The sequence below is a fragment of the Acomys russatus genome, chromosome 29 (assembly GCF_903995435.1).
Source record: "Acomys russatus chromosome 29, mAcoRus1.1, whole genome shotgun sequence".
In the NCBI taxonomy this organism is placed as follows: domain Eukaryota; kingdom Metazoa; phylum Chordata; class Mammalia; order Rodentia; family Muridae; genus Acomys; species Acomys russatus.
This window is the reverse complement of record NC_067165.1, coordinates 41,318,559-41,346,058: the sequence shown is the minus strand read 5'-3', so window position 1 is coordinate 41,346,058 and position 27,500 is coordinate 41,318,559. Positions and strand designations below refer to the sequence as shown.

At 48.5% G+C, this 27,500-nt stretch overlaps 1 protein-coding gene across 1 annotated transcript; it reads right to left on the bottom strand.

Annotated features, from left to right (window-relative positions):
• Positions 1-272: 272 nt before the first annotated feature.
• Slc2a5 (solute carrier family 2 member 5) lies at positions 273-23,611 on the bottom strand. The gene is made up of 13 exons (XM_051172163.1): positions 23,458-23,611; positions 23,274-23,351; positions 18,048-18,146; positions 17,458-17,618; positions 14,925-15,049; positions 8,282-8,434; positions 4,277-4,402; positions 3,998-4,185; positions 3,732-3,842; positions 2,737-2,838; positions 1,412-1,487; positions 675-802; positions 273-567 (listed from the first exon to the last, which is right to left on the bottom strand). Exons 2-13 carry the CDS (start codon positions 23,301-23,303, stop codon positions 364-366), a joined length of 1,503 nt encoding a protein of 500 aa, XP_051028120.1. The 5' UTR covers positions 23,304-23,351; positions 23,458-23,611; the 3' UTR covers positions 273-363.
• Between the last annotated feature and the right edge of the window lie 3,889 nt (positions 23,612-27,500).

The window sequence follows — 27,500 nt, the reverse complement described above, 5'->3', positions numbered from 1 at the left end:
GGCCCCTGGAGGCCTATGGGAGTCACTAAGAGTCAGTTTTGCTGGTGAAATATGACCCTCACATCTGGTCCTGCAATCACAGTTTTGGCTAGAAAAGTGGTGTTACAGGACTCCACCAGAGTCAAGCCAGCAAAGGACAGCTTTGCATGTGACTGAGAGCCTGTGCCTGGCCTCTGTGGTTAGAGACAGCAGAAAAGCACAAAAGTAGGACAGATGTCCCCACTGGTTGGAGGCTGGTGACGTGGCTGGCACTCCCCACCAGGCTGTTCCCTGTTCCAGTGTCACAGACAGTAAGAATCCAGAACCAACGTCTAGACAGGAGGTCCATGCAGACCGGCCATCCTGGCTCGTGGCCTGGCTCCGCTACTGCTCAGAGGTGCCAGGTGGGAGGTCTTTGAGTTCCTCCTTCGCTGGGTATACGTCCGACACCTTGTTCTTCTTGGCAAAAATCTGGTTGATCTCAATGAACGACCTGCCCTTGGTCTCCGGGATAATGAGGAAGATGTAGACGGTGGTGAGAAGACATATGATTGCAAAGATGATGAAACTGTAGGCGCCGAGGCCCACCTGTGGAAAGAGGGACCGGTGAGGGGGTTGTGTGTTAGGGTGTGTTAGAAGGTTCTTGCTTGGTGGCTTGGGGATTTGCGTGATGCTGGGACCTTAGGTCCACTCACTTGAATGAATGGGAAGATGAGCCCCACGGTGAAGTTGGAGAGCCAGTGGACACTGCCTCCAATCATGTAGGCGGATGGCCGGGAGGACTGCAGGAAGATCTCAGTGATGAACAGGGCCGGGATGGGACCTGTGAGAGACAGAGACAGAGAGAGAGAAAGAGACAGAGAGAGAGAGAGAGACAGAGACAGAGACAGAGAGAGACAGAGACAGAGAGACAGAGAGAGACAGACAGAGAGAGACAGACAGAGAGAGAGACAGAGAGAGAGACAGAGAGAGACAGAGAGAGAGAGACAGAGAGAGAGAGAGAGAGAGAGAGAGAGAGAGAGAGAGAGAGAGGAGGAGCGCGAGAGAGAGAGGAGGAAAGAGAGGGAGAAAGAAAAAGATAGAAAAGCCAGTAGGTTAGGAGGAGACATGGTGACTCACAAAGGGTCCTTGAAGCCATAGGTGTTTTGGCACCCTGGCCAGCCAGTCTTGGGGACAGTGAGTATCTCTCTAAGACACACGCCTTTGTGAGGTGGCTGAGTGAGGACACGAACGCAGTTCATAAGGATGCTGGGCGTGGAGGGTGGCAGAGACATGAGGATGGCAGCCCCTTCTTCCAGCCTTGCTAAAGGGAGTCAGGGAGATGCCACTGGGGGGGGGGCACGTCTACCCTCCCTAGGGATTCTCAGAGAAAATCACGCTGGATTGGGATATGGGGCACTGAAACCAGGAAACTTAGCCTGGGGATACATACTGGGTCCCACGGCGTGTCCTATGACATAGACGATGACACAGACGATGCTGACAAAAGGCAGCCAGGAGACGGTGTCCTGTAGGGTGGGAAAACAGGTAGGTAGTACTTGGCAGTGCAAAAAACTAGCTGGGACAGGAGCCCCGGGGACCTCAGAGCAGAGAAGGCGCCTGGAGCTGGAGGAGCCAGCGGTGACAGCTACACCGCTTGATGAGATCTTAGAAGGCAGCTGAGAGGCAGCTGGATTCGCTGGGGGAGGGGCGATTCTGACAAAGACTATATACTTCTAAAAGCAAACTCGTTTTGGTGACGAGTCCCTTTCGCCTTTACTACGGTGAAAACACAGGTTGAGAATGGCACGGGTGTCATTCCTGAGCAGGGTCGCCAGCACAGCTAGCACTTTCAGTGAGAATCTTTTTTCGGAAAATAACCTCTGACCATCAAAGGAGCCAAAACCGTTGCTGGACCTCGAGGCTGAGTTACTAACGTGCTTTGAGATCACGGGCAGCTGTGTACTTAGTCGGCTCTCCTACTGTGTGCTCAGCCTGTATACATTCACTCTCCATGAAGACAGCAATGGAGCCAGCCTGTCTGTGCCTTGATTTCCTGTGCTATCAGCTCTTAAAACCTAAGCTAACTGCATACCTTTAATCTTAAATTATGTCTTTTTCTATTCCTTCTACACTTTCACTTGTTTGTGTGTGTGTGTGTGTGCATGTGCGTGTCTCTCTCTGTGTGTGTAAAACAACTATCCCACATGTGTTGGAAGTAGTAGGTTGATAACATCTGTGTGTGGCTGTGAGTGCTATTCTGGGTCAGTTGGGGTGGGTGAATAACATCTTCCCTTGTAAAATTCTGTTAAATTTTTCTGTAAAACAGTTTGAGGCAAGCCTGGTTCTTCATGGTGAGTTACAACAGGACTACATAGAGAGACCCTGACTCAAAAAAAATCTGTTTAGAAAAATATCCCTCATTCCATCCCCCGTCTCTTAGTGTTTACTATGCTGCTCAGTAAATATAGAACAAAGCCCGTTGACAGGTGTCAGGGACACAGCCGTCACACATACACAACAGAGAACACAAGCATGAGGACAGGCGGAATACACAGGAGAGAGGAGAGAGACGCAGAATTCAAATGTGGGCTCGCCCTTGGTTTAAAGTGCCCTAGAAGGATCTCTCTCTCTCTCTCTCTCTCTCTCTCTCTCTCTCTCTCTCTCTCTCTCTCTCTCTCTCATTTCTTGATGTCACTCTGATGCATTTTAGTACCTTCACTGAGGTTTCTTTAATGGGTTGCTGGGTAAGTGGGTCACTGTCACAGCGTTCCTTACCTGCAGAGCCAGTGCAACCGTCAGGACAATACAGGAGATGAGGCAGGTGGAGAAGCCGAGGAGGAGGAGAAGTCGTCGTCCCCAACACTCTACCACAAAGATCTGGAGGTGCAAGAGGCACAAAGTGAGTTTGTAGAGCCAGGGCCCAATGTTCCTGTGTGGCAGAGCACCCCCGCCTGGGGCTGCCATCACGGGAAAGGCCTTCACTGGCCCTCAACCAACTCTTTTTTTTTTTTTTTTTTTTAGGTTTTTTGAGACAGGGTTTCTCTGTGTAACAGTCCTGGCTGTCCTGGACTCACTTTTGTAGGCCAGGCTGGCTTCGAACTCACAGCGATCCTCCTGCCTTTGCCTCCCAAGTGCTGGGATTAAAGGCGTGCACCACCACCCCCGGCTTCTCAACCAACTCTTGAGGGACCAGGAGGAGTGTGTGCCCAGCCACAGTGTGGACATAATTGTACATGCATGCACAGAAGTATGTGTCCTTGGATGACCAGTGGGGAGGGCTGGCTGGATCACTAGGCCCCAGACATTCACTCTTAAATGAAAGCCCACATCAAAGGCCTCAAGTCCCATGGCTCTAAGCCTCTGGTCTCCTGAAAGGAAGAAGCCAGGCATTGGAGTAAACTTGAGAGCTTCTGTCCATGTCCAGGCCTAGCTGGCTCCTTTGCAAAGGGGGCAAAGTCTCACTCAGGTACCACAGCTCCCTGCCTGGCTTGTGCCGAGACCCTTCACTTCAGCCACATTTGTCAGCCCCAGATATGAGAGATCAGAGCAGAGTCACCGCACACATTGGGAGCCTCTGGAGCGGGGTTTGAGCCTCTGCTTTTAGGGGTCCGTGGCTGCTCCCCACTAGAGTCAGGGATATCCTGGCAGCAGAGATCTAAGACCCGAACATCAAAGCCCAAGGGGCATGTTGCACACCTCAGGCCCACCCCCCTCTGCAAATATCACTCTACCCTGGTGGCTTATGGGACCGTAGCCCCACGGATGCTCACCGTGACAATGGTCATGAACACATTGACCGCCCCTGTCCCAGCTGTCACATACTGGACATCACTGCTATTCACACCTGCGCTCAGGTAGATCTCATCAGCATAGTAGTAGATCTGAAAAGACAGCCACGGGGTTTGGCAGAGGGTCTCGAATGAAGGATGGCCACTGGCCCACCGCACCCCAGCCCCTCAGAGATACATGCGCGGATCACTCTCAGCACCTGGCAGCACAGTGCCTCCTGCCCCCACGCTCACAGGCCTGCCCGTACCGCATTCACTCCCGACAGCTGCTGGCCGGCCATGAGGACCACAACAGAGATGAGCTGCCAGCGCAGGGACTTCATCTTGAACAGCTTCACCACTGAGACGAAGCCCGCCGCCTTCTCGGCCTCGTCTTCCCTCCGGATCTCTTCCATCTCCGCGGCCACATCTTTCCAACCTCGAAGTGTCTGCAGGGCTGAGGGGGAGGGAACGAGCAGAGGAAGTGAAGGCGGAGCTGAAGAGCCTCTGGGGACCCAGGGTCAAGAGAAAGCCACCACAAAGCTCACCTTTCTGAGCAGCTGCCTCGTTTTTCTTCTGAATCAGGAGGTAGCGGGGACTCTCAGGAAAGAAGGGCAGGATAATAAGCTGCAGAGCCGCGGGGACTCCAGTTAGTCCCAGGAGGATTGGCCACCCTGCAAGCAAGGCTCTACTGTCACAGACACCCAGTACCCAGCCACCATTACCCCGAGGCAGGACATGGGCTCTTTGGGGACAAAGCTTGACTTTTTCAGTGGATGGTTGGTGGCTATTTACACAGTGGCTACGGCATGACTGACCGCTGTGTACCTATGAGGTGGCAAACAGAAACATTGCATGGGCAAATGGGAAGTCTCCATGTGTCATTGTCCTACAGGGACCAGCTGGCTGGAGCATACTGAGAGTGACCTTGCCATCCCACCCCAGGTGTATGTCCCGAGGGGTTTGGGAGTAGGGGAGACACAAGGACACCTAAACTGGGGTGGTCTGAGCAGCACCGATAAACTCAGAAACAAAACCAGCAATAACGCAAACGCCCATTGTATTGCACATAGAACGGACTCCGTAGCTTTTCTGTGGTCCTAAAATAGAATTTGATATTGCAATGAAAATGACAATGGCTCGGACAGATCTGTCCAACAGGATATGGAGTGTAAAAACTTAATGTCCTGTGAACACCCTTACAATCAAGGTCAGAAGCAGGTATAAATACCCCCTACTATCTCCAAAGGGGAAGAGCCTGGACCCAAAGAAAGAAAACAAGGGTTTAGGTCAGCACAGAGGCTCCCTTCAGGCATGGGAGGGTGTTACTGGGGGGACACAGCAGCTCTTAAGGGTTGGTGCAGCTCTCTCTTGACCCAGGAAATGGTCACAGAGCCTCTGGTTTCTTTGTCTTTCTTTGTGTTTACTGGGAATCATACATGCTGTGTGAAAATAGCCATATAAAGGGCTGGAGCGATGGCTCGGTGGTTAAGAACATTTGCTGCTCTTGCCGAGGACCTGAGTTTCTAGCACCCACATGCGGCCCACAGTCACCTGTAGCTCCAGTTCTGGGGTACCCCATGGCCTCTTCCGGCCTCTACAGGCGCCAGGCGTACACATGGGGGCACACACAGACAGACAGGTAGGCAAAACACCCATTTGCATAAAAATATAAGAAAAAATGGCTACAAAGGCATTCTGCCCACTACTTGAGTCATCTCTAGCTTGCTCGCCTTTTCTCCTGTACCCTAGCCCAGTGACATCACAGACCTCTGTATGCCAGGAACCACCCTAACTGCCTGTCTGTCACAAAGCAGCCCATGCCCTCCTTACAGCACCCTTAGTGGGTGGGAAGCAGATCAGCCCCATTTTTCACATGCAGACTCTACTGAGGCTAGCAGAGTCTGGGCCGCTTGCCAAGACCACGTAGTTATTTGAGAGCGTATAGACTGAATCTGGCTGTTCATGATTACACGGCTGGCCCTGTCCATTTGATCTAAGAAGGTTATTACCACCTGACCAATCATGTGTTTCTTTTTGTTGTAGGTCTCATGTAGTCTAGGCTGGCCTGGACCTCTGTCTTCCTGTCTCAGCCTCCTGAGAGCTGGGATTGCAGACATGCACCAGGATGCCCAATGTAAGTGCATTTTTTCGTTTTGAGTTTTTATATTCTTATTACATTCATTCATTCATTCATTTTATGATATATGCATGTGCAGAAGAGGGAGAAAGATATGGGAAAGAGAAAGAGGGAGTGAGGGGAGAGAGGGACAAAAGAGAGAGGGGGAAAGGGAGGGAAAGAGAGGGAGTGGAGGAGAGAGATAGAGAAATATACAGAGATCATGTACAGATCAGAGACAGTTTGTGGCATCACTTTCCTCCTTCTACCATGTGGGTCCTCGGGCATCCAATTTGGCAACAAATACCTCTAAATACTGAACCATCCCACTGGCTTATTTTATTTATGTATTTGAGTGCTCTATCTGCATGTGTACCTGCAGGCCAAAAGAGGGCATCAGACCACATTATAGATGGTTGTGAGCCACCATGTAGTTGCTGGGAATTGAACTCAGGACCTCTGGAAGAGGTCACTGTCCTTAATCTCTGAGCCATCTCTCCAGCCTCTCCCCATGCCCCATTTCATAAAAATAAAACATTAAAAAATAAAAAAAAATAGAATGATCCAGGTGCAGTGGCATGCCTGTAAATCCCAACACTTGGGGAGGTAGAGGCAGGAGGATCTCTGTGAGTTTGAGGCCAGCCCGGTCTACAAAGGGAGTCCAGGACAGCCAGGGCTACCCAGAGAAACCCTGTCTCAAGGAACTGAAAGAAAGGAAATAGAATGTGACTCAGGCTGACTTCAGACTTCCTGTGTGTCTCAGGAAGACTTTAAATTCCCCAGTCTCCTTCTTCCGCCTTCTGAGTGTTGGGGTCACAGGCACATGCCACCCTTGATTCCATAAAAGAGGCTGGTAATACCCTCACTTATTTGTAAACTTCCTCAAGGCACACGTGAACCTCTGAACCTCCACCTCGTCTCATAAGCCATGGCTCCTGGCCAAGAAATGGCTTATTTCACCTTAAATATGAGTGTCATCCAGCACCAAGCTCAGCTCTGGCCCACCACTTTCTGAGATGGAGCATTATCCTCCCACAGTCCTTCTGTTGCCCCTTGATCAGAGTTGGGGCCTCAGATCATCTTGGGACCCTGTGCCTACCTCTTCTTGCCCTGTCTGTGACAAGTGCTGCTGTCCCGTCTCCCATCAGCCCCTGGGCCCCTCATCCCAGAGGCCCCTACACTGCAATTCTCCACACCAAGTCACCAAAGACTCCCAGGTGTTAATCCTGATCCCACTTCGCAACTTTGACCACTGTCCAGCCTTGACACTGGGCGCCTTCTTCCTGCACCTCTGCTGACTTCACGCCTGCTGACCAGCCCTGTTTGAGCAGAGCAGCTGCCGTATACACCACAGGAGAATCACAGAGAAGGATTTTGGCATTCTTATCTCCTCTGGCCAGGTCTAGAACATTCTCTCCTTGCTTGGGCAGAACTGTCCCTGCCCTCCTGCGCAATGCAGTGCAGTGCACTGCAGAGCTTGGCTCCTGGCTTTGAGTCCTGTTGCCTGGGGCTCCCTGAGACTCAACCCTAGTCTATTCATTTTGGGTCCCAGTTCCTAGGGATAATATGGCATCCTTAACAGAGGTGTCCTGAACACATGCAGGAATGGTGGGGAAACGGAAGAGTGTGGCAGTGCAACACTGAACCAGCTTCAGGCTGCAGGGTCTGAGTCTTAACAGGACTTTGGACACATTTCCTATCTGCTGAGTCTTGGGCTCTGTATCTGTAAAATGGGTGCGTTTCAAGTACAGGGTCTCATGGGGCTGTTGGGAGGAACAAATGAACTATTACAAAAGACAAGGCTCCCAGGCCATGGCACGCACACTCATTGAGACTGGTCCCCCTTCCAGAATTCAAGGATCAAAAAGAAAGACAAGAAGGAAGGAAAAAAGGGAGAAGTAGGGAGGGGGTGCTTGGGGGTAGGGCTGGGCTCAGGTGGTATTTGCCCAGCACATTGCACAGATCTCTGAGTTTGGCCCCCAGCACTGCATAGGGCCGTTGTGGTCTTGCACCCCTGGAATCTCAGTACTTGTGGGGTGGAGGCAGGAGCATCAGGAGTTCAAGGTCATCTTTAACTACAATGTGAATCTGAGACCAGCCTGGCTTACCTGAGACCATGCAGCTCAAGACTTGAGGCAGAGAAAGAGGAAGTAATGGTGCCCTCTATCGGTAACCGTGCGCCTTCTGAGTGTGCGGACTGTCACTTAGTGATTCAAGGAAAACAGGCAAGGCTGAGACACCTTGCCATCTCCGAAAAGGAGCGCACTGCCATGAGCTTGTGAAGGACCTACAGTACGGGTGGTGAGCACGGGACAGAGCAGGGCTCCCAAGGACGCTCTTCACTGGACAGAATAGGGAAGTCAGTGGGCAGAATTTTCCAGTAATGGCAGTAGGGGCTTTGGGGAGAGGGGGTAGGGCAGAGCTCTGTTTTTACCTTCCTCATTTGCCAAGAGATTCCGAAAGCCAAACAGCTGGGCCACGAGGATGCCGACAGTGATGAAGAGCTGGGGTACGACTCCAAGAGCCCCTCGCAGGTTCTTAGGGGCGAGTTCCCCTAAGTACATGGGGACCACATTGGAAGATATACCTGGAAGGAGAGTGGATAAGAACACAACCAGGAAGAAGCCTGGGAGAGGCAAACTGTGTCTCCAAAGACTCATTATACCTTGTCAAGTGCGTTATCTGGCCCGCCCGCCCTTAAAATGGGGGTAACTCAGTTGGTAAGGTGCTTGCTGTGCAGGCATGAGGACCCGAGTTCAATTCCCAGAACCCACATAAAGCTGGGTGTGAGAGTACACACTGGTGATCCCAGTGCATGGGATGGAGAGCCAGGCAGATTGCTGGAGCTTGTAGGCTTCCAGTCTGGCCTAACCAAAAATATGTAGAGTTCCTGAAAACAACACCTGAGGTGGACCTCTAGCGTCCGCACATCCCCACCTCTCATAACATCCCATAACACTGAATGAATGAATGAATGAATGAATGAATGGCCCTTGCAGACACCTCTTCTAATCCTCAGTCCCTTAAACTTCAAGGAAAAAAAATTACATCAGAGAAGCCACTGACAGGAGTATTTGCTTCTTGACCGTGTCACCTGGGCATGCAGTCCAGCGAGACCCTACATCCTCACTCCTGACTGGCCCAGGTCTCAGGGAGGCTCTCCTTTGCCCGGGGAGAAAAGAATCTGTCACTAAAAGGCACACCACCTTCTCTGCCGCCCAGCTCACTTTCTGGGGACAGCACATCACACAATAAGCCTCGGCATTAGAGATCTTTCGATGCACATAGCTCACATTTTCATGTTGGGCAGCATGAGAAGAAGTGGCTCACAGCCTAAACCCAGCCGTTTATCAGTGATCATGTGCCTTCTGCGGGTGTGGAAGGCAGAAGGTTAGATCCAGGCTAATGGTGAGTTGGTTCAGTGATTAAGATCCCTTGCTGTTGCAAAGGCCTAGGGTTTGCTTCTGAGCACCCACATGGAGGCTCACCACCTCCTTGGGTACCAAGCACAAACGTGGTGTACAGACTGTACATGAGGGCAAAACACTGAGACACATAAAGTAGTAAAAAATAAATCTAAAAGAAGAAATGCTTGGACTGGAGAGATGGCTCAGTGGTTAAGAGCACTGGCTGCTTGCCCAGAGGTCCTGAGTTCAATTCCCAGCAACCACATGGTGGCTCACAAGCATCTATAATGAGATCTGGTGCCCTCTTCTGGTGTGTGTAAAGACAGATCACTCATATATGGAAAAACAACCAAATATGCCAAAATATTTTTATATGCTTAGAATGTAAAAAATAAAAAATTTCAGTATATATTCCTGAAAATTTGCATTCTTTCTAAATGTATGTATACTGAGGCTCGTCTGAAGCCCACTATTTAATCTTTTAAAAAAAGATGTACTGTTATTTTCAGTAATATGATTGTGTGTGTCATTGTGGGTATGTCTACATGAACTCAGGTGTCCTCAAAGGTTAGACGTGTCAGACCCCCTGGGAGCTGGAGTTACAGATGGTTGTGAGCAGCCTGACGTGGGAGGTCGGAACTGAACTCAGGCATATCGCCAGCCTCCCACCATTTAATCTGGTAAAACTTTTCATCATATCAAAAATATGACTCTTTTAGGAATACATGAAGTTGGGAGGGCCGCTGGTGAAATGGCTCAGTGGCGAAGGCGCTGGCTGCCCAGCTTCATGATCTGAGTCTAATTGTAGAACACACATGATGGAAGCAAAGAGATACATGCTCACAAAGTAAAAAACTAAATTAAAAAAAAAAAAACCTGAGAAATAAAAGTTAAGAGAACTGGCTGCCCTTGCAGAGGACCTGAATTCTTTTCCCAGCACCCACATCAGGCAGCTCATAACCACCTGTAATTCTGGCTCCATTGGATCCATCTTCGTCTTCTGACTCTCTCTCTGCAGGCACCTGCACTCGTGCACATACCCACCCCCATTCAACAATAAAATAAATATTAAAAAAAAAAAAAAGATTAGGTGGAGTGCTGGGAGTATGGTTCAGTGGTAGACTGTGCATCTGGTATGTAAGGTCCTGGGCTCCATCCCCAATATGAAAGTAAGTAAGCAGGTAAGGGCATTTGTAATTTAGCCTAACGCTGCGGTGTGTGCGTCTCTAACTTCAGCGCTTGAAAGTAGATAGGACTGTTGCAAGTTCGTCACCTGTCTGGCCCATATAGCAAGCTCCAGGCCAGCCAGGACTGTATAGTAAACCCTGTCATGATAACAAAAGAGGGACAGACAAGATGGCCCACCGGGTAAAGGCACTTGCTGCAGAACCTGACAACTTGATCCCGAGGACCCACGTGGTAGGAGAGAACTGACTCCTGCAAGTCATCTTCAGACCTTCAAAGCTTGGAGTGGTGTACGTGCGCCCCTCACTCGACATGTACACACTCTGGTAAATAAACGTTAAAAAAACAACAACAGGAGCCAGGCGTGGTGGCACACGCCTTTAATCCCAGTACTCAGGAGGCAGAGGCAGGTGGATCACTGTGAGTTCGAGGCCAGCCTGGTCTACAAAGCAAGTCCAGGCCACCCAAGGCTACACAGAGAGACCCTGTCTCAAAAAACAAAACAAAACAAAACAAAACCAAAAAAACAACAGAATAAAAACAAACACAAAAGTTTAGGGGCAGTGTGTCCTGATTAAGGACATTTACGTGTCTGGAAGCAACCTCTACTTTTTATATCTTCTGGGGGAGGGGTCTTGCTCTGTAGCCCATGCTAGCCTCAAACTAGAGATCCTCCTGCCTCGGGTCTTCAGAGCGAAAATTACAGGCATGTCCCATGGCTAGCTCTACTGGGATAGACTCTGCAAATCAACCTGGGAAGACCCTAGGTGTCTACATTCCTTCTGTCAGGGAAAGCCTTCAGTCTTCTTGCCAACGAGTTGATGAACAACAAACTAACTCATGAACCTTGAACCTCTGGAAAGCACATCTCAGCCACCTTTGCCCCTCTCTCACGGCTGGGCTGTTCACTTCATTCTCACGGGAGTTATGTGGTTGGCGCAGGTTGTCTAAGGCGTTTTTCTCCAGATGCTGCTTGCCACCTGCTGTCACCTGCTGCCACCTGCTGTCACTGCTCACTGAACGCAGGGGCAGGCTGGGAAATCCAGCTGGGCCAATGATAGTGTAACAAATTACCAAAGCCCTCTGACTGGGTCCTCACCCCAGAAGCTACCAGGCTCCTCCCTCCCATGGGCCATCCAGCAGCCTCACACGCCCTGCTACTGCCCAGCTGATTGTGAAGCCACTGGCCGCTGCCACGTGTGGTGCCCACGTGCCATCACGCCCATCCTGATGAACACCCTGGAGGAAGTCACCCAGGTGTTTCTCAGTCCTAGGCCTGGTGGTTGGGTTTGTAACTTTGGTGACTGCTGATATCTATTTACTGTACAAGTCTATTTACCATTTGTAGTATGAAAACAAAGAGAAAATCCAACTGTCTGCTGGTAAAACAGACTTTAAAGTGATTTGCAAGGAGGTAGAATAATGGCACCATTCTTACAAAACATCTTAAAACATAAACATACAATTTTTTTTTTTGAGTCATCATCTTAGCCTGGTCTTGAGGTCTTAAGCTTAGCACACCTGGCAATTGTTTTGTTTTCTGGCTGGTTACCTTTCATTAAAAGTGTGTTTGTGTGTGTGTGTGTGTGTGTGTGTGTGTGTGTGTGTGTGTGTGTTCCCATACCATATGCATGCAGTACCCAGGGAAGCCAGAAGAGGACCTTGGGTCTCCTGGAAGGGAAGATGCAGCCAGCTATGAGCTGCCCATTGTGGAAAGCAAACCCAGGTCTTCTGTAAAGCTGATCACTGCCAAGACTGAAACACTGAGTTTTTAATAAGAAACTGGTTTTGATCACAAATGGTGGGAGAAGAAATGGGGTCCTGTCCACTGTTCTCTGATCTCCACATTCAGGCCATGACACACGAGTACCACCCTCCCAAATGAATATGCAAATGAAAAATATGAGAGAATCATTGGCTGAAAGTATGTCCCCTTCCGGCTCCCAGCAAAGGTCGTAGCTGGGTGTCCTGGTATGTGGCTATAAGCATAGCACTTGGGAGGCTGATGCAGGAGGATCACTAAAAGTTTGAGGTCAGTGTGGGCTACAGAGTGAGACCTTGTCTCAAAAGCAAACAGAAATAAACAAACAAAACAATCAGGGTCATGTTACACATAAATACTCCAGGCTAGCCTCAAATTGGTAATCCTCCTGCCTCAGCATGGCAAGTATTAGACTATAGTTAGGAGTCCCTATATCCATAAGTTAGATTTTTTTTTTTTATGTGTGCTGTGAATGAACCCAGGACCTTGATCTTGCCAAGCAAGTGCCCTACCACTTAGCTATAGTCCTATCTCCCTTTTTATGTTTTGTTTTGAAACAGGGTATGTTCGAGCCAATCAAGAACACACTGTGTACTCCAAGCAGACCTTGAACTTGCAACCCTCTTGCCTCGGCTTATCAAGTACCTGATAGCGTAGGTGTGTTCCACCAGGCCCAGCTTAGGTTAAGATTTTTTTTTTTAAGATGTACTTATTTATGTATATGGACGTTATTTGCATGTACACCTGCATGACAGAAGAGAGCATCAGACAGAAGAGGGCATCAGATCTCATTCTAGATGCTTGTGAGCCACCATGTGGGTGCTGGGAATTGAACTCAGAACCTCTGGGCAAGCAGCCAGTCAGTACTCTTAACCACTGACTTATCTCTCTACCCAGATTAAGATTTTTAATTTACAAAAAAGAGAAAAATAATATTTTAAAATTGCATGCGTGTGCGCGCGCGCGCGCCTGTGTGTGTGTGTGTGTGTGTGTGTGTGTGTGTGTGTAAGCATACATCTGCGCTTTGGGGGAATCTGTGCTTTCATCATGTGGTTTCCTGAGACAGAACTGAGGTTGTCAGGCTTGGTGGCAAATGCCTTTACTTGATGAGCCATCTTATTAGACCTATGTGTGGATTGTTAGCTGTGATTTATTGACCAGAGTTTGTTATTTCTTCTTGTTATTGGAAACCTATCCTGAGTGCTCATGATCAGTGGAAAAAGAGACTGTGTCAGCTCACAGATGACATCTTTTGGAAGTTTTCTATTTCTTGAAAAGCTTCTGCAGTGAAAACTAAAGGCAGAGCCAAGCTGGGTGAGGCTATGACAGCACAGATGAGTACCCAGGTACTCTGGGGGGGGGAGGGGACATGGGTGGGGCATGGGATGGGAGGAGTCAGAGGATGGGGATGAGGAGCAAGAACTCATTGTTGAGTGAAGTTCGCCCAAGGGCTACAGTTTTCCCTGGGTGTGGCTACTTCTCCCCCCACCACTCTGCCGTGTACCTCTTCTCTTTGGCTGGCCTGAGCTAACTATTGTAGATCAGGCTGGCCTCAAACTCACAGAGATCCATCTGGCTCTACTTTCTGAGGAGTGGAACCAAAGATGCGCACCACCTCTGGCAATAGCCGGCTCCAGACCTCTCTGCCTGCTCATGAATCTAGGGATTTGCTCACATTCATGCAAATTATCCTTCCATCCCTATCCTGCATTTGGAAGGCTAGAAGGTCACTCCAACACCAACTAGAAGGAGACACATGGGGCAGAGTGCAGGAGGTGCTCACCCTCCCTCAGAAGGACCCTCCTGGCTGTGCCTGGCAAAGGTTGGCTGTTGGGGAAAGCCACCAGTGTGGCTTTAAAAGTGTCTCCATTTCTAAACAATTAAGGGGAGAGAGCTTTCTAAACCAGTGTAGCACACCCTAGGCAGCCTAGCCTGAGAAGGCAGTAGGTGAGGTTTGCGAGCCAGTTCCATAACCTCTTTAAGACCACAAATCGCAGTTTAAAAAAAAAATAAAGAAATTGGACTGGAGAGATAGATGGCTTAGCAGGTAAGAGCACTGGCTGCTCTTCCAAAGGATCCAGGCTCAATTCCCAGCACCCATATGGCAGCTCACAACTGTCAGTAACTGTAGTTCCAGAGGATCTGGCATCCGCACACAGACATCCACGAAGGCAAACCCCCAATTCATATAACATAAAAAACAAATTAATTTAAAAAACAAAACAAGATGAAATCTATTGTTCAACTTGGTTTTCCCACACATGCACAGATGAACGACTGAAACTTTGTGAGGACTTTTTGTCCTCGTGACGTAGGACAGTCCGTCAAACAAAGGCACACCGCTCACTACCCTCCAACCCGCCGTTATCTTAGCCCCTGCCGAGATACTGAGAAAAAGCACTGGACCAGAAGAACCCTGGAAACTCAGGTTCGTAGTTTCCTCTTAGAAAGAGCAGCCCTCATGGGCTAAGAGCTGTGGCCCAGTGATAGAGCACTTCTCTAGCTTTCACAGGGTTCCGGGTTCAATCCCAACCTTGGGGGGAAAAAAGCAAAAGACATCTTCCCTTACAAGGAAGCACTGTTGTGAAGGTCGGGCCACTGCCCAGCCTTGAGGACGAGGCACAAACTCGAGGGCCTGAGTAGGGACAGCTCCAGTTTCTGTGTTTCCGAGGCCCCCAGACTGCACTGGACCCCCCGAGAGTCACCAGGGAAGGGTTCCTTACCTGCACATATTCCAACCAGAAGTCTGGAAATAATTATAAGCTCAAATGATTTGAGGATTTTGCTGCACCCCATTAAGATGGCCGGCACGATGGAGAATATGTTGTTGAACAGTAAGGCCCCTTTTCTGTGGAGGGTGAAAGTCAGGTTAGCTTAAGGAGTCATCCACTCATCCGTCATTCACCCATCAGCGATTCATTCGGCCAACAAACACTCATTAATGTCCACTCTGAGCAGCGTCCCCTAGTTGTGGCAGTGAGAGTCACTGGGACCCGAGGCTGCCAGAGGTCAGCTGCATACCCTGTGGGAGCAAAGGACAGAGGGTGTGGGTGGTGGGAAGAGGGGGAAATGGAATAACAGGCAATAAGATAAATCTGGTGTGCTGACCCTGGCCTGCAGTCCTAGCACTCAGAAGACTCTGGTATGTGCGTCACAGGAGCCCAGGACTTCAGACAAAACCTGGGGGCACAGGATGGAGGCTGGACACGTGGTTGGATAGTAGGGTGGTTGCCTGGCATGTGTTGAGGCCTGAGTTCAGTCCCAGCGCAACAATCCAAAGACCTTAAGACTGTGGATTAGAGAGATGGTTCAGTGGTTAAGACCACTCTGCTCTTTCAGAGGACCCAGGTTCAATTCTCAGCAGCCACATGGCAGCTCACAGTCAGCTGTAACTCCAGGTCCAGGAAATCTGGTTCCCTTTTCTGGTCTCTCTGGGCATGAGACACACATGTAGGCAATATACTCATACATAAAATAAAATGAAGAATAAAAATAACCCAAACGAACAAATAAAAATGAATCTAGACACAGATTTTGCAGTCTTAACAAACTTTCAATAAGATAATAGATGAAAATGTAAAACTAGAAAATTCTAGAAATATAAAATCTAGGTGGCTTTGAGTCACATTTTCAGGGGCCTGAGGAGGTGGCTCAGAGGTTAAGAGCACTGATTGCTCTTCCAGAGGTTCTGAGTTCAATTCCCAGCAACCACCTGGTGGCTCACCACCATCTATAATGTGATCTAATGTCGTTTTCTGGCATGCATGTGTACATGTAGACAGAGCATTGTATAAATAATAAATAAAATAAATCTTAAAAGAAAGAGAGATGTGTTTTCAGATACAATGTCAAAGTGCAATGCATGAAAGAAAGAACTAATGCTTAAAATGAAGAAAAAGGAACTGAGAAACACAAGAATTAAAATTTTAAAAATCCAATTTGGACAAAAAAAGAGGTTGAACAAGAGTCTTAAATGCCAACATGTAGGCTGGAAAGATGGCTCAGAGGTTAAGAGCACTGTCTGTTCTTCCAAAGGTCCTGAGTTCAATTCCCAGCACCACATGGTGGCTCACAACAGAATACTGTATAAATAATAAAACAAATCTTTTTTTAAAAGAAGAAGAGAGAAAATAAATGCCAAAATATAAACTGATGTAAAAATATAACAAACACAGGGGTATTAGAAAGAGGTAAACAGAGCCAGGCATAGTGTCTCCTGCCTCAGGAGAAGGAGAAGGAGGGGGGGGGGGAGAGAGAGAGAGAGAGGGAGAGAGAGAGAGAGAGAGAGAGAGAGAGAGAGAGAGAGAGAGAAAAGAAGAAGAGGAAGAAGAAGAAGAGGAAGAAGAAGAAGAAGAAGAAGAAGAAGAAGAAGAAGAAGAAGAGAAGAAGAAGAAGAAGAAGAAGAAAGGAAGGAAGGAAGGAAGGAAGGAAGGAAGGAAAAAGAACAAAGCATGCCGGGCAGTGGTGGTGGACATCTTTAATCCTTGCAGAAGCAGGCAGATCTCTATGAGTTCGAGGCCAGCCTGGTCTCTACACAATGAGTCTAGAACAGCCAAGGCTACACAGAGAAACCCTGCCTCAGGGGGGAAAAAGGCGTGATAATGATGCTGAGGTGTAGCTCTCCACAATGGACGGCTTCAAGCAGGGCTGCAGAAGGGGAAGGGCGCAGATCTGTCTGAGGGGCAGCTACTGACCATGCTCCAGTGAGAATATGGATATTTTACCTTTTTTTAAAGTTCATTTTTATTGTGGGTGGGGGGTCACAAAGGTCGGGGACAAACACAGAAGGAGTGGAAAGTGAGTGTGACTGGGATGCGTGATGTAAACTTTTCAAAGAGTCAATAAAACTGTTATGTTGAAAAAAAAAAAACAACTGATGAAGAAGGGGGGAGAGGTGGCCTAGAGACAAGAACAGCAGGGATTCTCTTGTGGAGGACCTGGGTGGGGTCCCCAGCACTCATGTGGCAGCTCCAGGTTACCCAGCACCCTCTGCTGGCCTCACCAGGCACCAGATATACAGGCAGTGCACAAACTTAAATGCAGGCCAAACACCCATACACGTAAAAATACAAACAATAAATCAATTTTTTAAAAGGTGGAAAGCAATAGAAGAAAGACACTCAACATTTAACCCTTAGCTTCCATGTGCACACATACACACTTGCACTTGCAGTAGCATGTTTGCATTCACATACCAACACACACACACACACACACACACACACACACACACACACCAGCCTACTCTTCTCTTACCTGCCCAATTTATTCACCAAGGTTCCAACCAAGACAGAGCCCACAAAGCCTCCAAAGGGAAACATGGACACCGTCAGGGACCACAGCAGGGTCAAGGTGAAGGAGTCAAACCTGTCCTGGGTTCTTTCATGGTAGGTGCTATTGTAAAACTGCTTCATGATCTGGGAGACGGAGGGGAGAGAACAGCAGAACCAGCTGAGCTCATTTTGCAGAAAGAATTCATACTGGATAACGGGATGGCCCTACTGGAGCTAGAGACAAAGCTGCCTGGGTAGTGTATGGGCTGTGACACCCACGGCAGAATTCTGGCTAGATAACACCTGTGATGTTTCTTCTCATGCCCTGGAGTGGCGGCAGCCTTACAGGTGCTGTGGCCATTGACCTCCCAGTGACTCCACACACCACCGGGCCACAGACAGCATGTACAGGAGAGTCTGAGGTGACATGGTTGTTTACATGACTTGGGTCCTGGGGGGACTTTTCTCTCCTTTCCCTTAAGGGGTAAGGCTGTGTCTGCTCGCTGGGGACCACACACCTCCAAGCCCCTCCCTACGTCAGCAGGCTGTGGCTCACTTACCACAGTGACCTACCTCTGACGGTGAGTTGACAGCAGCCACGTTGTACCCATATTGAAAGGATGAACCAAAGGCAGATATCAGCGTTGCCAGGGAAAGGACCAAGGTCAGCTTCTGTGAGAGGTAGGGCGGATGCCAGGGATGAGCTGAGAGGTCCCCTGGGGTGCTTTCCGTGTGCACACAGCCATTCTAGTCACCCATGGCTTTCCAACTACTCTATACACAAATACTGACCCGCTGAGGTTAGACCAAGCGCCTAGAGTCAGGCACTCCCTCCAACCCCCTGTGTTATCTAGAGGGTTCTCCAACTCCTCAGCTCAGGCAACCCTTCTGCCTTGGACTCCTGAATAGCTGGGACTTCCAGCAAGTGCTTCATCAGCCGGTTCACTGCAACTGGCTCAGCACAGATGCAACTAGCCCTCTGTAACGCTTTTCCAACGATGTAGCACACACCAGGAGCACCTGGTGTGTGGGTCTGCGCATGCAGGTGTGCACCAGGGCTACGTGTGGACAGCTTTTGAGGAGGGACCCACCTTCCCATGGGTTCCAGGCCAGAAGGCTTACCTGCTAAATGCTTTTACCTGATGAGCTATCTAGACATCTTGAGCCCTTTCTTCTTTACAAATATTGTCAACAGCCACTGGGAGGGACTTCGGTCAGTTTCTAAGACCACTTACACCGATACCTACCTCAATTGGCTATTGGATAGATGGATTGGTGGGTGTATGGATGTACAGGAATTGGACACTGAGAGGGTCTTGTACATGCTAATCAAGCTTTCCACCACTTAGGGTTTTTTTTTGTTGTTGTTATTTTGTTTTGTTTTGAGACAGGTCTTGTTAAGTTGCCCACGCTGTCCTTGAATTTTTGATCCTCCTGCCTCAGCCTCTTGAGTTCTGGCATTGTAGGCATGAGCTACCATGCTTGGCTTCCTTCCTTCCTTCCTTCCTTCCTTTATTTATTTATTTATTTCTGAGACAGTCTCTCTCTATATAGTCTTGGCTGTCCTGGAACTCACTAAGTAGACCAGGCTGGCCTCAAACTTACAGAGCCTTGGCCTCCGCCTTGAGTGCTGGTATTAAAAATGCGAGCCACTGCAGCTAGCCCATGCCTGACTTTCAAGAACAGGTCTCGATGGTGGAAGCAGAGTTCTTAGAAGAATTCTAGGCTTTCATATCTCTGTCTTCAGCTCCAGAAATTTTTCTCAATCTCCAAGAAGTGAGCTGGTCAGGTAGGAGACCCTCAAACACAGGCTTCTCTCACTTCCTCACAAGTAGGTCCCCAACAGTCTCTGCCTTTTCAGGTAGGTGCTTTATGATTGACACCGCCACCAAAAAGAAACAGTCACCAAGTCAACCCTGTGAGCATGCCTTCACTGTTCACTGGCAGCTTTTGAAACTTAGATTTATTGCCCAGCGGTGGTGGCACACTCCTTGGATCCCAGCACTCAGGAGGCAGAGGCAGGTAGATCACTGTGAGTTCGAGGCCAGCCTGATCTACAAAGCAAGCCCAGGACAGCCAAGGCTATACAGAGAAACCCTGTCTCGAAAAAAAATTCAGATTTATTTATAATGATGTGTATGGGTGTGAGTCTATATGCGGGCATGTGCATGAGAATATAGGTGCCCAAAGAGGCTAAAAGTGTCAGGTCCTCTGCAACTGGAGTTATAGGCAGTTGCAAGCTGCCCAACGTAGGTGCTGGGAATTGAACTTGAACCTCAGGAGGAGCAACAAGCACTCTCAATGCTGAGCCATCTCTTCAGCCTCCTGGCAGCTTTTGTATTCTCTGATGAGCAATAGCTCATGAGGCCACATCCCACCTATGGTACCAAGACCTACCATTTTGCCTCCAAGCTGGGTCCTTTTCCCCTTTTCTTTCCTGGAACTATAGGGCCAACAAGACTGAGCACGAAGCAGCAGTGAAAAAGACTTTTATTCTTGGTCAAAAATAGACATGGGAAGAAGATTTACAAATTAGCGCCCCACCCCACTCCCGCTTTAACTTTTTATTTTGAGGTGGGTGGGAGTTTCATTAAGTTGCCCAGGCTGACCTTGAACTTTCTGTAGCCCAGGCTTCCACTGAGTCCCACCCTTCCAAGCAGCAGGAGGGGCCTGGCTTTTATGGTGTGTAGCGTGGCATTTTAACATATACGCACTTTGTAAAATGATCATCAGCGTTTAGCCCATCGATGCGTTCACCGCTGCACACAGCTGTCTTTGCATGTGTGTGGTGGAGGCAGGTAAAATGCACTCAGTGAGCCCCAAGCACTCGAGTTAGCATTAGCTACAATCAGTACAGTCAGGATGCGACTCATCACTGAGCCATTAACCTCAGCCACCAGGCCCCGGAGTGCAGTTCCAGGGCTGGCTCACCCTACAGAACAGAAGCATTGTGTTCTTCCCCAGGCGCCTGGCAACCGCTCTTACAGTCTGCACCCCGGTCTGATAACACAGCTTATGTCCTTCTGTGTTTGACTTCTGCTGCTCAGCATGACCATGAACTTCCAAAACCCTCCAGGCCCCAAAGCAATGGACTCCATTTTCTAAGAGCCACTAACTGTTTCTGTACATGGTTAAGTCATTTGATGAGTGTGTTATTCTCAGCTTTCTTCTTTTCCTTTCCTTTTTTCCACATCCTTTCTTTCAAAGAGAGGGAGGAAAAGAATTTGGGGATAGGATGTAGCAGAGTGACAGAGCATTTGCTGAGCATGGACAAGGTCCTGGATTCCATCCTTAGTACCCAACTCTCTCCCAGATTACTGGGGAAATATCTTGAGGCGTCAGTGAAATACACGCCACCAGAGCTGACCCTGTTGTTGCATGTGACTCGAGGACACAGGGAAGGAGTGTCACAACCTGCTTTATAGTGAGTGTCACACATGGCACGTTATTCAGTTAATACAAAACAACAGTGAGGCCCTGGGGAGGACAGAGAGGAGGTGATTCACTCCAGGACACTAAAGCAGCTGTGGCGGACACTTCACAGAATGTTTTCATTGTCCAAAGCATTATTGTGTAGGAGAAAAGGAAATTTCACTCAACAATTCTTAAGTAGTTTTTAGGCCTGAGCTACACATCTACTGAGGGAAAGGCGGGCCCAACTGCTGTTCTGCACCTTCCCAGAAGACCAGGCGGTCTCTGTCTCCCTGGGAGTCTCCTAATCCCCCGGGGCTTCATACCTGGACACCTGAGGGGCAGGAGGCAGCTGAGGGTCAACCCATGCCCCATGCTAGTGGCTGTCTGAGTTGTTTCCTCCCAGAGGGTTCATCTGCAGACCACATCGCATGGGGACATCCCTAATCTTTTTATTTCTCTTTGAGGGGCAGTGGGCACAGGATCTCTTGTGACCTTGACCATCCAAGTCCTTAGCCCCAACGCCTCCCTATCTAATATAGGTGCTAACGTTTGACCTGTCAAACATTGTCAGAGATGACAATCCCAGACAGGTTTGGTGGTAGCACAGGTCTGTAATTTCAGCCCAATAGGAGGCTGGGGGTGGGGGGTGGGGGCAGAAGCATGAATTCAAGACTGGTTTAGACCATTTAGAGAGCCTCTGTTTTAAACTGAAGGAGAGAAAATGGCAGCGGCGAGGGTGGGGTATAGTTAGGTGGTAGAGCATTTGCATGAGGCTCTGGGTTCAGTCCTCAAAATCAACAAACTGGAAAATCAACAAACAACAAAACCAGAATGAAAAAAAAGAAAAAAAACAAGATAATCCGAGTAAACTGGGCGTGGTAGCGCATGCCTGTAATCCCAGCGCTCGGGAGGCAGAGGCAGGTGGATTGCTGTGAGTTTGAGGCCATCCTGGTCTACAAAGCGAGTCCAGGACAACCAAGGCTACACAGAGAGACCCTGTCTCAACCCCCAACCCTCCCCCCCAAAAAAAAACCCAAAACAAGATAATCCAAGTAAAGTCCTTAAACTCTAAAGCAGTGACTCTGGGCTACAAGGAGGAATGGATTCTGCCTCTAGGGGACATTTGTTTGTTGTACCAAAAAGAAAGTAAGTAGAGGCTGAGATGTTCCTGATCACTCTAGACAGCCACAGAGATATCCCATGCCCTAGCCTGGTCTACAAAGCGAGTTCAGGACAACCAGGGCTACACAGAGAACCCCTGTCTCGAAAAACCAAAAGAGAGAGAGAGAGAGAGAGAGAGAGAGAGAGAGAGAGAGAGAGAGAGAGAGAGAGATATTCTGTGCCCAGTGTCAATAGTGAGGTCATCTGCTCCATAGGACAAACCAAGCAGTAATCTTGTCAGGAGGATTTGCTCCTGACCACACACTCCCTATGCATTGTCTAATTGTTCAGGCCCCAGGAGAGTGAGTGGCTATCAGTCCATTTGAGAGATGAGAAGACACCAAAAGACTTAAACGACTAGGTGCAAGGGCACATACCTATAATCCTATCGCTCGGAAGATGGAGGCAGGAGGATCAGGAATTTGAGGTCAGCGTCAGTTGCACAAACTGTCTCAATAGCTAAATGGTTGAAATAAAACATTTTGCTAAAGTCTTGGCCACAGGTCAGTGGGAAGGAGCTGGAACCGTTAACAGGGGCTTTTCCCTCCCAAACCCCGCCATATGCTGTACCACGTCTTACAGGCCTCAATAAATAATACTCTGCTCGAATTCGTAATTCTCCTTATCCGCCAATGCTACTAGAAGGATTAAAATGCAAATTACTTGAAAGTGTTCATTGATCTTTGTTACTTTCTTGGCACTGTGAATTTTTCTCAGTCAAGGAAAGCTACTAACCTCCAGTTGGAATTTGGAACAGAAAAAAAAAAGGTTTTGTTTTTTTTGTTTTGTTTTGTTTTGTTTTTTTGTTTTTGTTTTTTTTGGGGGGGGGGGAGAAGCAGGGTTTCTATCCTAGACTGGATTTGAATTCCCTTGCAGCTGAAGTTAACCTCAAACTCCACAAATGTGGGCCACACACCTGGTTCACCCTGGACCTCATGCATCGCCGTAGGCAAGCTCTCTACAAGCTGAACCATAGTCCCCAGCCCAATTACAGGCCATTTCATGACAGCTGTTCTAAGCGGCAGGATTCCTAACGGGCGTCTGTCTATAAATATCACACTGACACCTATAAAAAGCCAGCTGTCCTTTGGGCTTAGGAGCAAGCCACACTCTTCCAGACAGGCCATCCAGCTGAGGGCAGGCCCCGCAATTCCAGAGCCCTGGGGAGTCCCAAGGAAAGCTGAGCAGGCCCACAGCTCTAGCTGCTGTCAGTCACACACTCACCCCTTTCTTCTCTTGCGCCTCTTTTTCCATCTCTGCTCTGCAAGCGCAGCCTGCGGCTCACCTCCTCAAAGTGCAGTGCTGTGCGGAGAGAGAGAAGACACTTAGGTTGTACTTTGGCCATGCCAGCTCACAGCCAATTGCATTTTTTATTGCCAGTCTAAAGCAGAATAACCCTTTCAGGCACCGGAAAACTGCTTTCCTTTCACTTCTGCTTTTAAGTTAAACATCCAGAGTTTGGCTAAGCCGGCGGGTCCCCTGAAATTGCAGACTCAGCGTGGTACCCAGGAGAAACAGTCCCCAGTGTTTCCCCCGCTATTCAGTCTTCACCAGTCACGGTCAATCTCTGCCTAGACTTCCCCAACAGAGTGGGTGCCGGTCTGTGGTTAGACCCTGAGAGAATTATCCAGCCGGTGGTATCTGGTTCCTGCGCGCAGTTGCAGCTCAGCGTGACCAACCAACGCTCATCTTCAGTCCTAAGAGCACGAGGCTGAGCTGAGTAAGGGAGGGGGAGGGGTGGGAGCAAAGCTCCTCGGGACCCTGTGTGCCTGGAAAGGGAGCCAGCGCCTCTATCGGGTCCTTCTCATCCCGAATGGTCCACTGGGCAGCAGGAACCAAAGGCCCTTGCTTGCCCCAAGGCCACCTTCAGGGCATTCTTGGAAGGTATTCAATAGACAAGCCTACTGTGTCCCCTGAAGAACCTGTCCTGAGACGCGGACCCAGCCAAGCCACCGCCAACAGGGTGTAGGGCTGGGAGGTGAGCAGTGGGCACGCTCGGGGACACAGTGCCCTTGGCGCATTTGGGTTGGGAATATGCGAATAGCTCTTCATGGTTTTCAGACTGTACCCTCTAATTATCCGCCCCCGCACTCTCCCCGACCCCCATCATCGGTGGCAGAAGAATCCAGCCTGCTCGGCCTTCCCTGGCTCTCCTGCCCTTGCTTCTGTGGCTTCTGGATGAGAAAGGAAATTTGCCATTGTAGCTTAGCTTTGGCATTTGTTTTATACTTTTATTTATTTTTATTTTCCTTTTATTTTTGGGTTTTTTTGTTGTTGTTTGGTTGGTTTGTTTTTTGTTTTGTTTTGTTTTGTTTGAGACAGGGTTTCTCTGTGTAGCCTTGGCTGTTCTAGACTGCCTCCCGAGTGCTGGGATATTTATTTTATAGTTATTTTTATTTTGAGACAGGGTTTCATTCTGCAGTCCAGGCTGTTCTAGAATCCACTACATAGCCCAGGCTGGCCTTGAACCTGAGACGCTCTTGCCTCAGCTTCCCAAATGTTAGAGTTACAGCTCTGAGCCACCAGCTTTAATGAGCCCATGGACATTTTGAAGGGTTACAGATCACAGAATGAGGTGTGTGGAAGGGACACATGTGGCTAATTACTAATATTTCCAGGAAGTTTTGGAGCCACCTCTGATACAGGAAAAGCAGTGGCTCAGATGCAGTGCCTAGGGGCTGGACTCTAGGGATCTTCTTTTGATAGCTTCCTCTTCAGGAAACAACAGTTTGGTTCACTGTGAAGGAAGATATGGATACCCATAGCCCACCAAGTGTCCTCTCAGGCCTTTCACATTGCGTTGCTTTCAAAACGTTTTAAAAGATGTATTTCATTTTATGTGTTTTCCTTTCATTTATGTGTACACACTATGTGGTACTGAAGGAGAGATAAACCTGTTTTTTATATGATCCCAAGTGCAGGATCGGGACAGTCTCGTGAGAGAACAGGTGAGGTTAATCCACTAGAAGACCAACCACCTCGTGCGGGAACTTGATTGTTGCCAGCTGGAAAGATCTCGTGAACAGACTCTGGGAGGAGATATATAAATGAGCCCAAAACTGGAGGCGGGGCTTTTTGGAGACTTGAGATAGTTTTGGCTGTTCATCGCTCCACTTCGAGATGCTCCTAGAGAGAACCGCTCGAGGGAAGGCTTCAGGGCTCCAGGTTCCTGCTGAGGTTCCGGGTTCTGGTTACTCCAGGTTCCAGCAGAAGAAATCCTGGTGGCAATGCCAGGAGAATCATTCCTCGGAACTGATATCCTTATGGTTTTGTTATTCTTTAATCCTCTTTTCCTATTGCTTTGGTTAGTTGGGTTATAAGGGACGTACGCTCAGTTAATAAGTTCGTAATAAGATATATTGGTTAAGAATATTGAGCCTACAAGGTACCTGGTGCCCACTAAGGTCAGAAGAGGGTGACAGATCCCCTGGACTTAGACTTACTTGTGTGGTTACTAGCCACCTTGCGGGTGCTGGGAACCAAGCACTGGTTCTCTGCAAAGAGAGCAAACTCTCTTAACCGCTGAGTCATGTCTCCAGCCCCTAAGTTGCTTCTAAATGTGGAAATAAGTTTTCCAATGATTTTGGGGTGAAGATTTAGGTCTCAGGTCTCAACTCCAAAATCATGGTTGGTAACACAACACCGAAACTTTGTCAGAATACAGTTTTAGAATAAGAGTCTTGCCCAGTAGGGCTGGAGAGATGACACATGCCTAAGAACTACTGACTGCTCTTCCGGAGGTCCTGTGTTCAATTCCCAGCAACATGATGGCTCACCACCATCTATCATGGGATCTGATGCCCTCTTCTGCCATGCAGATGTACAGGAAGAACACTCATATAAATAAATAAATAAATATTTTTTTAAGAGTCTTGCCCAGTATGGTGGCACAGACTGTAATCTCTCCAGCATTTGGGAGGAGGAAATAGGTTATCAGAAGATCAAAGTTGTGGTTGGAGAGACAGCCTGGGCTAGGTGGGGCCATATCTACACCAAAAACAAACCTAAGAAAGAAGAGGGAGCAGAGAGAAGAGGGGAGACAAACTAAAAATTTGGAAACTGATTTTTTTTTTTTTTGACGTGAGTTTATGTATGATTTTCCTTTTAGTCCGTGTTTTTGTTTACCAAGCCTTTTTCTATACTAGAGAGGAGAGATAATGGGCACAAAAATAGCCCTGGCCACTTGGGGCTCAACTCTCTTGGTAGAGGAAACACAATGCCCTACTTTGCTTCCTGTTACTGTGATAAAGAACCAGAGGCAACTGAAAAAGGAAAGCGTTTGTTTCAGCTTACAGCTCCTCATCACAGAGCACCCTTGAGAGAAGCCAAGGCAGAAACGCAAGGGGAAAGCTAGACTAGGAACTGTTCACTGGCTTGTCTCTTTTCTTTTTTCTCCTTGTCTCTTTTCTTTTCTTTTTTCTCTCTCCCCCTTTACCCCCCCCATCCCCCACTCCCTTGCTCTATAGACCAGGCTTGCCTTGAACACACAGAGGTCCTCTGCCTCTGCCTCTGCCTCCCACGTGCTGGGATGAAAGGTGACTGGCTTGTCTCTATGGCTTTCTTCCCTTTTTTTTTTTTAAGTATTTATTTATTATGTATACATAATATACATGTATACCTGAATGCCAGAAGAGGGCATCAGATCTCATTATAGATGGTTGTGAGCCACCATGTGGTTGCTGGGAATTGAACTCAGGACCTTTGGAAGAGCAGCCAGTACTCTTAACCTCTGAGCCATCTCTCCAGCCTGGCTTGCTTTCTTTGTGCATCCCAGCACCTCCTGCCCAAAGATGGCACCACCTATAATGGGCTGGGCCTTCCCACATCAACCATTATTCAGGCCAATCAGATGAAGGTATTTCCTCAACTGTGGTCCCTCTTCACAAGTCAATTGATTAAAACAAAAACTAAGCAGCAGCGTACAGAGTTTAGTAGAGTGAGCCCATTGAGCAACTCAGAGTTGTCAGTGGCTCTTGGCAGGGGTGGGGGGAGTTGAGCCAGGAAGGGGGAGAAAAGCTGCAGAGTGCTCTGGTGGTGAGGAGTGCCAGACAGGGGACAGTGTGTGCTAATGGCATGTGCTTTGCAATGAAGAAATTGCAAAATGAATTGTCTAAGGAGCATAAAGGAGATGGGGGTGGGGGTGGGGAAGAGGCAGTGAGATGGACAGGCAGACGCTGTCAGTGCGTGCAGCCTTGCTTTCTTTTTACCCTTCCTTCCTTCCTTCCTTCCTGTTTGTTTTTAAGACAGAGTCCCTCTACATAGCCCCAGCTGTCCAGAAACTCACTAGGTAGATGAGACTGGCCTCAAATTTACAGAGATCTGCCTGCCTCTGCCTCCTAAGCTCAGATGCTTGCTTGTTTTCTGTTTTGTTTTGTTTTGTTTTTGTTTTTAACACAGAGAAAACATTTAGAATTTGGGAGAAGCAGGGTATCGCGGTTTCCTTTCTGTTAC